The 11,224-nt window shown below is 45.5% G+C and overlaps 1 protein-coding gene across 3 annotated transcripts in view; it reads right to left on the bottom strand.

The window, feature by feature from the left end:
- LOC119967840 (NACHT, LRR and PYD domains-containing protein 3-like) overlaps positions 1-11,010 on the bottom strand; it is a 28,581-nt gene extending 17,571 nt beyond the window's left edge. For 2 of the 3 annotated variants that reach the window (XM_038800881.1, XM_038800879.1), the window contains exons 1-5: positions 10,900-11,010; positions 10,062-10,158; positions 6,858-7,024; positions 1,694-1,865; positions 1,536-1,604 (exon numbers count right to left, since the gene is read on the bottom strand). In XM_038800881.1, coding sequence (XP_038656809.1) covers positions 1,536-1,604; positions 1,694-1,865; positions 6,858-7,024; positions 10,062-10,077 — 424 coding nt within the window. In that variant the 5' untranslated portion in view covers positions 10,078-10,158; positions 10,900-11,010. The remainder of the gene's footprint in view (positions 1-1,535; positions 1,605-1,693; positions 1,866-6,857; positions 7,025-10,061; positions 10,159-10,899) is intronic. The other variant, XM_038800880.1, reaches the window with a different exon arrangement.
- Positions 11,011-11,224: the final 214 nt, after the last annotated feature.

The raw sequence follows: 11,224 nt of genomic DNA on the forward strand, positions 1-11,224 counted from the left end.
AGCCACAACAGACAGGCTGGTGAAGATGAGGTCAAGTATGTTTTTTCCCTCATGTTAGCTCCCTCACCACCTGACTCAAATGCAGTCTAGTGTCTATGCCCTTATGGCGTGGCCAAAACTGTCAGTGGTGGTGCTTGTTTATCCAGTCTGTGGACAGCTCCCTCGATTTTGATTCTGAGAGTGTGACCATATCAGGCGCTTGTTTATCCAGTCTGTGGGACAGCTCGAGCAATTTTGGCACAAACTCCCACATGTTAGTAAGGAGGACTTTGCAGGATTGACAGGGCTGGATGTTGTTTCTGGTATCTAGGTTGATGTCAGGTCCATCCAATTCCTTTCCAACTTTTCTGTCGTGGCTTAATGCAACAGAATTTATTACACATTTTACATGGCAGCCAACAGTCAGAAATATGGTTGGTGGGGGCGGGAGGAAGGCTCGTCAAGCTAAGGGTAGCAGATTTCAACCATGGTTTCATTTTTTAAAATTCTAGATTTATTGACATTCCATCAGATGTCAGGCAGAATTTGAACATTGATTGGCCCATTGTATTTACAGAATCGCTACAATGCAGGGTTGGCACTGCTGCCTTACAGCTCCAGGGACGCAGGTTCAATTCCGGCCTCGGGTGTCTGTTTGTGTGGAGTTTGCACTTTCTCCCCGTGTCTGCGTGGGTTTCCTCCGGGTGCTCCGGTTTCTCCCACAGTCCAAAGATGTGCAGGTTAGATGGATTGGCTACACTAAATTGCTCCTTAGTGTCCAAAAAGGTTGGGTGGGGTTACTGGATTACGGGGATAGGGTGATGGCATGGCCTGAGGCAGGGCGCTCTTTCAACATCTGGTCCACTCTTTCAGTGTGGACCAGATGGGCCGAATGGCCTCCTTCTGCACTGTAAATTCTATGATGCAGAAGGAAACCATTCCTCCCATTGAGTCTGCAATGACCACCTGAAACAGCACCCTACCCAGGCCCACTACACTGCAACCCCACCTAACAGTTGGACTAAGGGCAATTTACCATGGCCAATCCACCTAACCTGCACATCTTTGGACAGTGGGAGGAAATCGGAGCACCCGGAGGAAATCATGCAGATACAGGGAGAATGTGCAAACTCCAAAAAGACAGTCACCCAAGTCGGAATCAAACCCAGGTCCCTGGCGCGATGAGGCAGCAGTTCTAACCACTATGCCACTGTGTCGTCCTATAAAGTCTATTTACTTGCCATTACACCACTGCTTCCCTAACTGCAATATTTGTGCAGGGTTTCACAGTGTATAAGGATCCTGAAAGGTGTTGCCAGGTGTGAATGGGCTTTCACATTACATGAGGTTTGACTAAGAGTGTGGAAGGCTTCACAACTGAAGGCTGGATTCAGTGAAATAATGCAACGTTCCCAATGACAGAAACAATGTTTAATCCTGTCCGCAGAGTCTTTGAACTTCCGATTCACAGGGTCGGACAATCGCTAAATTGTAACATTCAAATCTGATTCGCACAAGTGAAATAAACATTTTGAAATCTCTGTATCATCTCTTACCTTTCAGGTGACTAGGTAATTTGGATGAACCTTGTGCGGTGCTCATATAAGCAAATGGATCAGATCCTGCTGAAAACAATTACATTTCACAAATCAGAACATGTTATATTAGTCAAGCATTTGAATCTGAAATTGAATTCACTCTGATTTGAGCATACCGAATTCCTCCATTTCTTCCAGTATTTTGTCCAGCTTTGGCAGCCGACAGCGGACTTTCACAAAGGATTCCCACATCACCCTTCGGGCCCGAGAGTCTTTCTCCATCACCAGATTTAGGAGAAGTTTGGAACTCTCCGTCCGGTTTCCCTTCTCCACCAGCTCAGTGACTTTCTGTAAAGAATAATGAACATATTGAGGAGTGGAGTGAAAGATAAACACGGAGAATGAGAAGGAAAGGATCTGCTCAGTGATGGTTTTCACAGTTGTTTTGAGCACAGAAAATAGTCACTAAGCCGATTGTTTACCCATTCTAAACATGGGTAAATATTTTGTAAACATCCTGATTCTTTCATGACCAGCAAATGAATGTGAATGAACTCCATTTGAACTCACAATACAGTTCGAATAGAATAGAATCCCAACAGTTTGGCCCATCAAATCTGCACCGACCCTCTGAAAGAGCACCCTACCTAGACCCTGGATAAAAGCAAATTACTGCGGATGCTGGAATCTGAAACGAAAATCTCAGCAAGTCTGGCAGCATCTGTAGAGAGAGAAAAGAGCTAACGTTTCAAGTCCGATGACTCTTTGTCAAAGCCTACCTAGACCCACTCCCCTGCCCTATAGCCATAACCCCATCTAACGTGCTACACTTTCGATACTAAGGAGCAATTTTTTTTAGTCTGGCCAATTCACCTAACCTGCACATCTTTGGGCTGTGGGAGGAAACTGGAGAACCCGGAGGAAACTCACACAGACACCGGGAGAATGTGCAGACTCTGCACAGTCACCCAAGGCCGATATTGAACCCAGGTCTCTGATGCTATGAGGCAGCAGTGCTGACATCTGTGCTACCATGCCGCCCAACGAGCGAAGAATGACTCATAATCATATAAGTATAATTAGTTTCCTCTATCCTTCAGTGTCCAACATGACATCAGATTATTAACTGACAAGCCTGCTCAAGTCTGCTGTCACACTTGCGATTTACTCAGAAATAAAATAGCAGTGAATCAGAACTCAGGTGACAGTGAAGGGACCTTTCTGAAATGGGCAAAGTAGCAAGAAAACGCAGAGAAATAACCATCGACTGATCAAAACACATTGTTCATTTCGGTTGAATTGAACAAATAAAAAGTCAGAATTCAATCACATTTCCAATGGTTATTTGAAATATCTTCAGCCGGAGTGAACTCTCATTATCCGTGTTCAGCATTTGGGCTCAGGTAGTCAGTAGTTCTATCATGAACCTATGTTCATACAGAAGAATAATGGAATAGTCGAGGTTGGAGCTACAGTGAGTGTTCATCACGGCAAGGACTGATACGGACCTGGAGATGGGAACTGTATGATGAATTGAAGCAATTGATTTTTATAAGTCAGTATATGGGGTTGAGAGTTCAGTTCAAGTTTGCACAATGAAGTTGTGGACAGTGTTTCAGCCTCTGGCACTGGCTAGGTGGGGGAATGAAATTAAATGGCACGGAGAAAGAGGCCGGAATTCTTCAGCCGGTGACATTTTCTGTTCCCGCTGGCAGCGCATCCATGCCAGCGGGCTTTGCAGCATTATGGCATGGTTATAAAGGGAAATCCCATTGACAAGTGATGGGAAGAGAGAATCCCACCGGCAGTGAACGGCATGCACCGAGAAACACGCCGCTGGGGAACCAGAGAATCCAGCTCAGAGGCTTGGTTGGAGTAGAAGATGACGGATTCCATCTTCCTCATGTTTAACCGGAGACAAATGCAAACAAAATGAACAGAATCGAAAGAAAGTGTATCTAGACAATGAAATAACAAAACAGAAATGTATCAACATGGATATTTTGTCCCTTCGTCATTCTGCCTAGAGCCAAAATCGAATAATTTAAAAGAAAACTAGAGTCTATGTGCTCAAGATCCTGATGCCCCTTGTGGAAAGACATACACACGAAGATCACAAGGTCAGAGATTTTACCCAGTAATGTATCAATCTAGACACCCCGGGCGGGATTCTCCGCAAATGCGGAGAGTCGTAAAGGCTGCCGTGAAATGTTTCACGCCCGTTCCCGGGACCCGATTCCCCCCCACCCCTTCCCCCCTCCCCTCACGGGGCTAGGAGCGGGACCCCGGGAATCACGACCGTCGTTAAGGCCACGCGCCAAGATGACGCGCGGCTGGCTTCTGTATGACGTCAGCCGCACATGCGCAGGTTGGAGCCGGCTCCAACCCACGCATGCGCGGCTGATGTCATCACGCCATTGACGGAACCCGCGCATGCGCGGTTACGTATTTCTCCACCGCCGCCCGACAAGATGTGGCGGCTTGATCTTGTCGGGCGGCGGTGGGGAAATAGTACGTCCCTTTTGGACGCAGGCCCGATGATCGGTGGGCACCGATCGCGAGCCTGTCCCCTCCCGAGCACAGCGGTGGTGCTCCCGCCCCAAACGGGCCTCTGGATGCCCCAAACGGGCATCTAGCACCCGTTTTTACGACGACAGCGAGCAGGTGTGTTTGCTGCCGTGAAAAAACGGGTGTAAAGGCCCGGCCCATCGGCCGCGGAGAATCGCCGCTCGCCGTAAAAAACGGCGAGCACCGATTCGTGACGTGGGGCGGGCGAGGGGGGGGGGGGGGGGGGGGGGGGAATAGCGGGAGGGCGTGAAAAATGTCGGGAGGCCCTCCCGCTATTCTCCCAACCAGCGCGGGGGGCGGAGAATCGCGCCCGGGGCCATTCTTAAAAAACAAAGCAATTAGGATCTGTTCTGGGGCCGTTGCTGTTTGTCATTTTTATAAATGACCTAGAGGAGGGCACAGAAGGTTGGGTGAGTAAATTTGCAGACGACACTAAAGTCGGTGGAGTTGTAGACAGTGTGGAAGGATGTTGCAGGTTACAGAGGGACATAGATAAGCTGCAGAGCTGGGCTGAGAGGTGGCAAATGGAGTTTAATGTAGAGAAGTGAGAGGTGATTCACTTTGGAAAGAATAACAGGAATGCGGAACATTTGGCTAATGGTAAAATTCTTGGCAGTGTGGATGAGCAGAGGGATCTCGGTGTCCATGTACATAGATCCCTGAAAGTTGCCACCCAGGTTGATAGGGTTGTGAAGAAGGCCTATGGTGTGTTGGCCTTTATTGGTAGAGGGATTGAGTTCCGGAGCCATGAGGTCATGTTGCAGCTGTACAAAACTCTGGTACGGCCGCATTTGGAGTATTGCGTACAGTTCTGGTCGCCTCATTATAGGAAGGACGTGGAAGCTTTGGAATGGGTGCAGAGGAGATTTACCAGGATGTTGCCTGGTATGGAGGGAAAATCTTATAAGGAAAGGCTGATGGACTTGAGGTTGTTTTCGTTAGAGAGAAGAAGGTTAAGAGGTGACTTAATAGAGGCAAACAAAATGATCAGAGGGTTAGATAGGGTGGACAGTGAGAGCCTTCTCCCGCAGATGGAGGTGGCTAGCACGAGGGGACATAGCTTTAAATTGAGGGGTAATAGATATAGGACAGAGGTCAGAGGTAGGTTTTTTACACAAAGAGTGGTGAGGCCGTGGAATGCCCTACCTGCAACAGTAGTGAACTCGCCAACATTGAGGGCATTTAAAAGTTTATCGGATAAGCATATGGATGATAATGGCATAGTGTAGGTTAGATGGCCTTTAGTTTTTGACTGCCCATGTCGGTGAAACATCGTGGGCCGAAGGGCCTGTACTGCGCTGTATCGTTCTATGTTCAATGTTCTAGATAGCTGTCCTGCCAATTCATCTGGATGTAATTAGGGATGAAAGAATTGCTGTTATGATGGGGATTTGATAATTTAGAGCTCATTCCATGAGAGTTGAGAAGACAATATGACAATTTAATTGTAGTTTTATTTTAATGTATACCAAAAAAAATGCTGACAAATTGTTTCCACTGTTTAGTCAGAGGCCATAGATTTATAGTTTTTATGAGTAAGACAGGGTAAATCTATTTGTTTACAAATGAGATGGTTAAAATAAATTTGCTCCCATTAAACATTGTGTCCCGGTAGTAATAGAAGGTTGTAATGACTCATGGAGGGGAAAATAAACTTTTGTACGGACGAATGATCAGATTTTTCTGTCCCCATTGTTTATTATCCCACTTTGTGACTCATACATTTTCACCATTGATCTCTATATTTTTGGGATATTATCAGCGACAGGAACCCAGTGACATGGCTGACGGGCATTATATTTTATTAATTAAATTCCTAATTCTGGGTTATTTCCTTCTCCACCAGCATTTTCCTGACATTGGGTGGCACGGTGGTGCCTTGTGGAGAGATTGCCAGGTAAACATAGGTTGTTCGGGGGTGGTCGATATCCCTTTAGAGCTTCTCCATTCATGGTGGAACCAAGGCGGAAATAGCTTCCCCCATTGTCGCAATTCATCAGATATCACACTGTACAGTGAAGCCACCAGAAGGATTCACTGGGAAAGACTCCTCTTTGGTTCATGGAGGAATCTGTCTCCTGCAATGACTGCCCCAATCAGTGCCATCTGCCCTCGATGAAACATGCCCCCCCACCCCAGTTTGTTCGACTGACCTTGGTGTCGCCAACCACTCTTACCCGACCGTGACAGCTCAGCCCTCAGTATGCCCACTTACTCCAGATGCAGCCCCAGCAGCAGCCACCAGGTTGCTGTCTGTCTGAAACGGCTGCCAGCTTTATGGTACAGGCCACCATTAGGACATCCACGTCAGCAAAATGCAACCCGGGCCTGCCGAAGCATGGCCGCATCCGGCGCCTCTTATCGCTGGTGGGATCCTACCACCTCCAATTGGTTCCAGCTTCTGTATCTATGGCTCCAAAAGCTCTGAACCTTTGATATTTTCCTGACCCTTGGTATGGGTCTGTTTTAGACATACAGATTGCTGTGATTAATGAACAATACTAGTTTCATTGCATCATGCGACTGACAAAACGTTTGATGGTGAAGTTGAGAGATTGACGTCTCTTATTCCATTGTCCAATTTCTTTGTTACCAATCTAGAGTCATAATTTTACAGCACAGGAAGAGGTCCTGCAGCCCACTGTGTCTGTGCCAGCTACCAAGAACCTACCTATTCTAATCCCATTTTCCTGCACTTGGCCATAGCCTTGTATTCCGTCAGTCCCACACTGTTAGAATATACTAAATTAATTTTCCATCCCTTCCACTTACATGATATTCCTGTCCACTAAAATAGTCTTCATCTGTTAACATGAGAGCGAGTTCCTCCACCCCTTCTTCAATCGCCTGTTCTAGATTGTCCCGGTAGAATTGCGTCAACTGGAACAAGTGATAATCGTTACACTTTGTCAAGAACTCAGTGATTTTGGAGTTTGGATCTGTGAACACAAGTGTAGAGTTTACATTTTTATCCAGAAAACTACATTTCTTCATGTCTCAAAAACTGAAGTCCATGACCCAGGTTATTAAACACCATCTGATAAGATATTTAAGTGCTTACAGTCCATTGATTTGTCGCCAATTTTGAAATAAAAACACAAAGGGACCCCGACAGGCATAGTCTACGTTACTTTATTGGTGTTATTTATCTCAACCATCTGCTGAATCCACAAATGTTCACTAATTTAACCTCAAAAAACAATATTCTAAAGGTTTGCCCACAATGCAGCCTCTCACTTAATCTCATTTTGAATATTCGACTAGCTAAAAGACAAATCAAGAAATGTGCTGTTTCCCATCCTAGACCCTAACTGTATACAAATAAATTATATTTAACATAACTCCTGGGAACACTTTTGTGTTATTAATTTCTTGTACTCTCTGACAATACTTTATGAATACTGATCAGTGCTGGGACCTTAACTGTTTACAATTTTTACAAATGACTTTGATGATGGGACCACAGGTATGGTTGCAAAATTTGCTCACAATACAAAGATAGGAAAGTAAATTGTGAAGATGACAAAAGGAGGCTACAAAAGGGCACTGGATAGGTTAAATGAGTGTGTAACGATCTGGCAAATGGAGCATAATGTGGGCAACAGTGAAATTTCTCATGTTAGTGGGAAGAATTTTTTAAAAGTTTATTATCTGAATGGTGAGAGCTTGTAGAGCTCTGAGATTCAGAAGGATCTGGGTATCCTAGTCCACGAATCACAAAAGCTGGTCTACATTTTTTTGATTTGGTTTGGTTCATTATTGTCACATGTATTAGTATAGTGAAAAGTATTGTTTCTTGCATGCTGTACAAACAATGCATACCGTACATAAGGAAGGAAGGAGACTGCAGTATATAATGTTACAGTTATAGCAAGGTGTATAGAAAAGATCAACTTAATACGAGGTAGGTCCGTTCAAAAGACTGATGGCAGTAGGGAAGAAACTGTTCTTGAGCCGGTTGGTACGTGACCTCAAACTTTGGTATCTCTTTCCTGACAGAAGGAGGTGGATGAGAGTATGTCTGGGGTGCGTGGGGTCCTTAATTATGCTGGCTGCCTTTCTGAGGCAGTGGGAATTATAAATAAAGTCAATGGATGGGAGGCTGGTTTGCGTGATGGACTGGGCTACATTTACGACCTTTTGTAGTTTCCTGCGGTCTTGGGTAGAGCAGGCTCCATACCAAGCTATGATACAACCAGAAAGAATGCTTTCTATGGTACATCTATAGAAGTTGGTGAGGGTCGTAGCTGACATGCCAAATTTCCTCAGTCTTCTGAGAAAGTAGAGTCATTGGTGGGCTTTCTTAACTACAGTGTCGGCATGGGGGGACCATGGCAGGCTGTTGGTGATCTGTACACCTAAAAACTTGAAGCTCTCGACCCTTTCTACTTTGTTCCCATTGATGTAGATAGGTGCATGTTCTCCACTACGCTTCCTGAAGTCGATGATAATCTCCTTCGTTTTGTTGACATTGAGGGAGAGATTATTGTCGTCACACCAGTTCACCAGATTCTCTATCTCATTCCTGTACTCTGTCTCGTCATTGTTTGAAATCCGACCCACTACAGTGGTGTCATCAGCAAATTTGAAAATTGAGTTGGAGGGAAATTTGGCCACACAGTCATAGGTGTAGAAGGAGTATAGTAGGGGGCTGAGGACACAGCCTTGTGGGGCACCAGTGTTGAGGATGATCGTGGAGGAGGTGTTGTTGCCTATCTTTACTGATTGTGGTCTATGGGTTAGAAAGTTCAGGATCCAGTCGCAGAGGGAGGAGCCGGAGCCAAGGCCACGGAGTTTGGAGATGAGTTTCGTAGGAATGATGGTGTCGAAGTCTGAGCTGTAGTCGATAAATATGCAGCAAGTAAGTAGGAAAGCTAATAGAAAGTTATTGTTATTGTGACGCAAACTAATTACAAAGATTAGGGAGGTTATGCTTCAATTGAAGGAATTTACAAGAGTAAGAGGCGACTGAAGTTTTTAAAACCCTGAGGGATCTTGACAGAGTGGATGCGGAGAGGACATTTCCTCTTGTAGGGGAATCTAGAATTAGGGGTCACTGCTTAAAAAAGGGATCACTCAAAGACAGAGATAACAACCAGAGCCTGAATATTTTTAAGACAAAGCTAGACAGATTCTTGATTAACAAGGGGGTAAAGTGTGAGCATGGTAGACAGGAATGTGGGGGTGAAGTTACCATCAGTCACGATCTTACTGAATGATGGAGTAGGCAAAGGGCTGAGTTACCTACTCCCGCACCTAGTTTGTATGTTCGTATGATAACCACAAATATACTTTTGCTCTGCACAAAATGTTAACAAGATTATTTTAATCCAAGTACCATGTAAAATTAACACCTCAATAAGAGTTAATAGATCACACCATCCAGAAAGACGAATGGTGAAGCACCACCATTGCCAATTACCCCTCCACGTGATAGCTTCCTAACATGGACATACATCGATGTTCCTTCAATGTTACAGGGTCAAAATCATGTGGTAACTTCCTATCCATCTGTTCCGACTCAATCGTTTCCATTCCAACAGTGGTATTGATTCTGCTTAGTCTTAAATCTGGATATTTACCACACATTAGTCACATCATCTGATAGACTTCACACTGCTCCATTCACAAATTCTGTAAAACTCTTGTTGTTGGTCAATTCAGGTCACAGCCATTCCGCCTTTCTCCCTTAACTCATTTAAATACTCCAATATGTACCTTTCCCATCTGCACAAACTCTGTCACAGCTCACTGACCTGCCTCATGTTTGCTCCCTTCAGCAAACCATCATAAATTAATTGAGAGGTCAACACCTTCCAACTGTGACTGCAATTGTCCCTCTAGATAGTCACTCAGTCCCGTTTTCCTACTCAAACCCTCTCCCAATCCTCTTTCAGTGAAAGCTGCAAGTCACTCATTGAGATCTCGATACTTGTCAGGACAGAAATTATATTTTGAAGTATTTTGAGAGCATACCAACGCAAATTTCCATTCTTGTTAAAGATGTTGGATCTTATTTCATATTAGAATCTTCATCCATGGAGGGGGACAGGCGTTCACAGATTCTGGAACTCTGCAATAAATAAAAAAAGTCTGTATGACATTTCACCCAGACATTTATTATATCGGGGCCGTGAAAATTATCCTCCCCGGGATACACACTGTCTAATCTCACTGGCTCCATCCTCCCCGGGTTACGCACTGTCTGACCTCACTGGCTCCAGCCTCCCCGGGTTACACACTGTCTGATCTCACTGGCTCCATCATCCCCGGGTTACACACTGTCTGATCTCACTGGCTCCATCCTCCCCGGGTTACACACTGTCTGATCCCACTGCCTCCATCCACCCCGGGTTACACACTGTCTGATCTCACTGGCTCCATCCTCCCCGGGTTACACACTGTCTGATCTCACTGGCTCCATCCTCCCCGGGTTACACACTGTCTGATCTCACTGGCTCCATCCTCCCCGGGTTACACACTGTCTGATCTCACTGGCTCCATCCTCCCCGGGTTACACACTGTCTGATCTCACTGGCTCCTTCCTCCCTGGGTGAAGATGGAAATTTGCCACTTCATCTAAAATTGTACAATAAGAAGTTTTACAAAACCAGGTTAAAGTCCAACATGTTCGTTTCAAACACGAGCTTTCGGAGCACTGCTCTTTCCTCATTTATAATTGTAGTGTATTCTTTCCTATTCATTAATAGTATCAATACCCTGTATTCACATTATATCTATTGTTCTCAATTATCTATAGTAACTCCAATGCTGAATCTTGATGCTGTGACTTTCAGAACTTTTAATTTCTTACAGATGTTCGCAATTCCCGCGTCGCTGGCACCAGGTAATCATCTCAAGGCACAAATTGCCCCTGCGCACAGTCACAAGCGGAGGGCTCGCCTGGGTTGAATGCAGCGCATGCGCACGCTGTGAGGCTACTGCTTGTTTGCCGCTCCCCAATTGGTCAGATCGCGGACACGTGCTGCGGGCGGGCCGTGACATCTGTCTCCGTTTTCCGGCTCGGGCAGCGACGGTTTAACGGTCGCTCACGTGACCGCGAGCCGCCCAGTGGGCGGGACCGAATTGTATCCCGGTCCCTGAATGGTGGATCCCGCTGTCATTCATCCGCTGACAGC

The sequence above is a fragment of the Scyliorhinus canicula genome, chromosome 6, assembly GCF_902713615.1.
Source record: "Scyliorhinus canicula chromosome 6, sScyCan1.1, whole genome shotgun sequence".
In the NCBI taxonomy this organism is placed as follows: domain Eukaryota; kingdom Metazoa; phylum Chordata; class Chondrichthyes; order Carcharhiniformes; family Scyliorhinidae; genus Scyliorhinus; species Scyliorhinus canicula.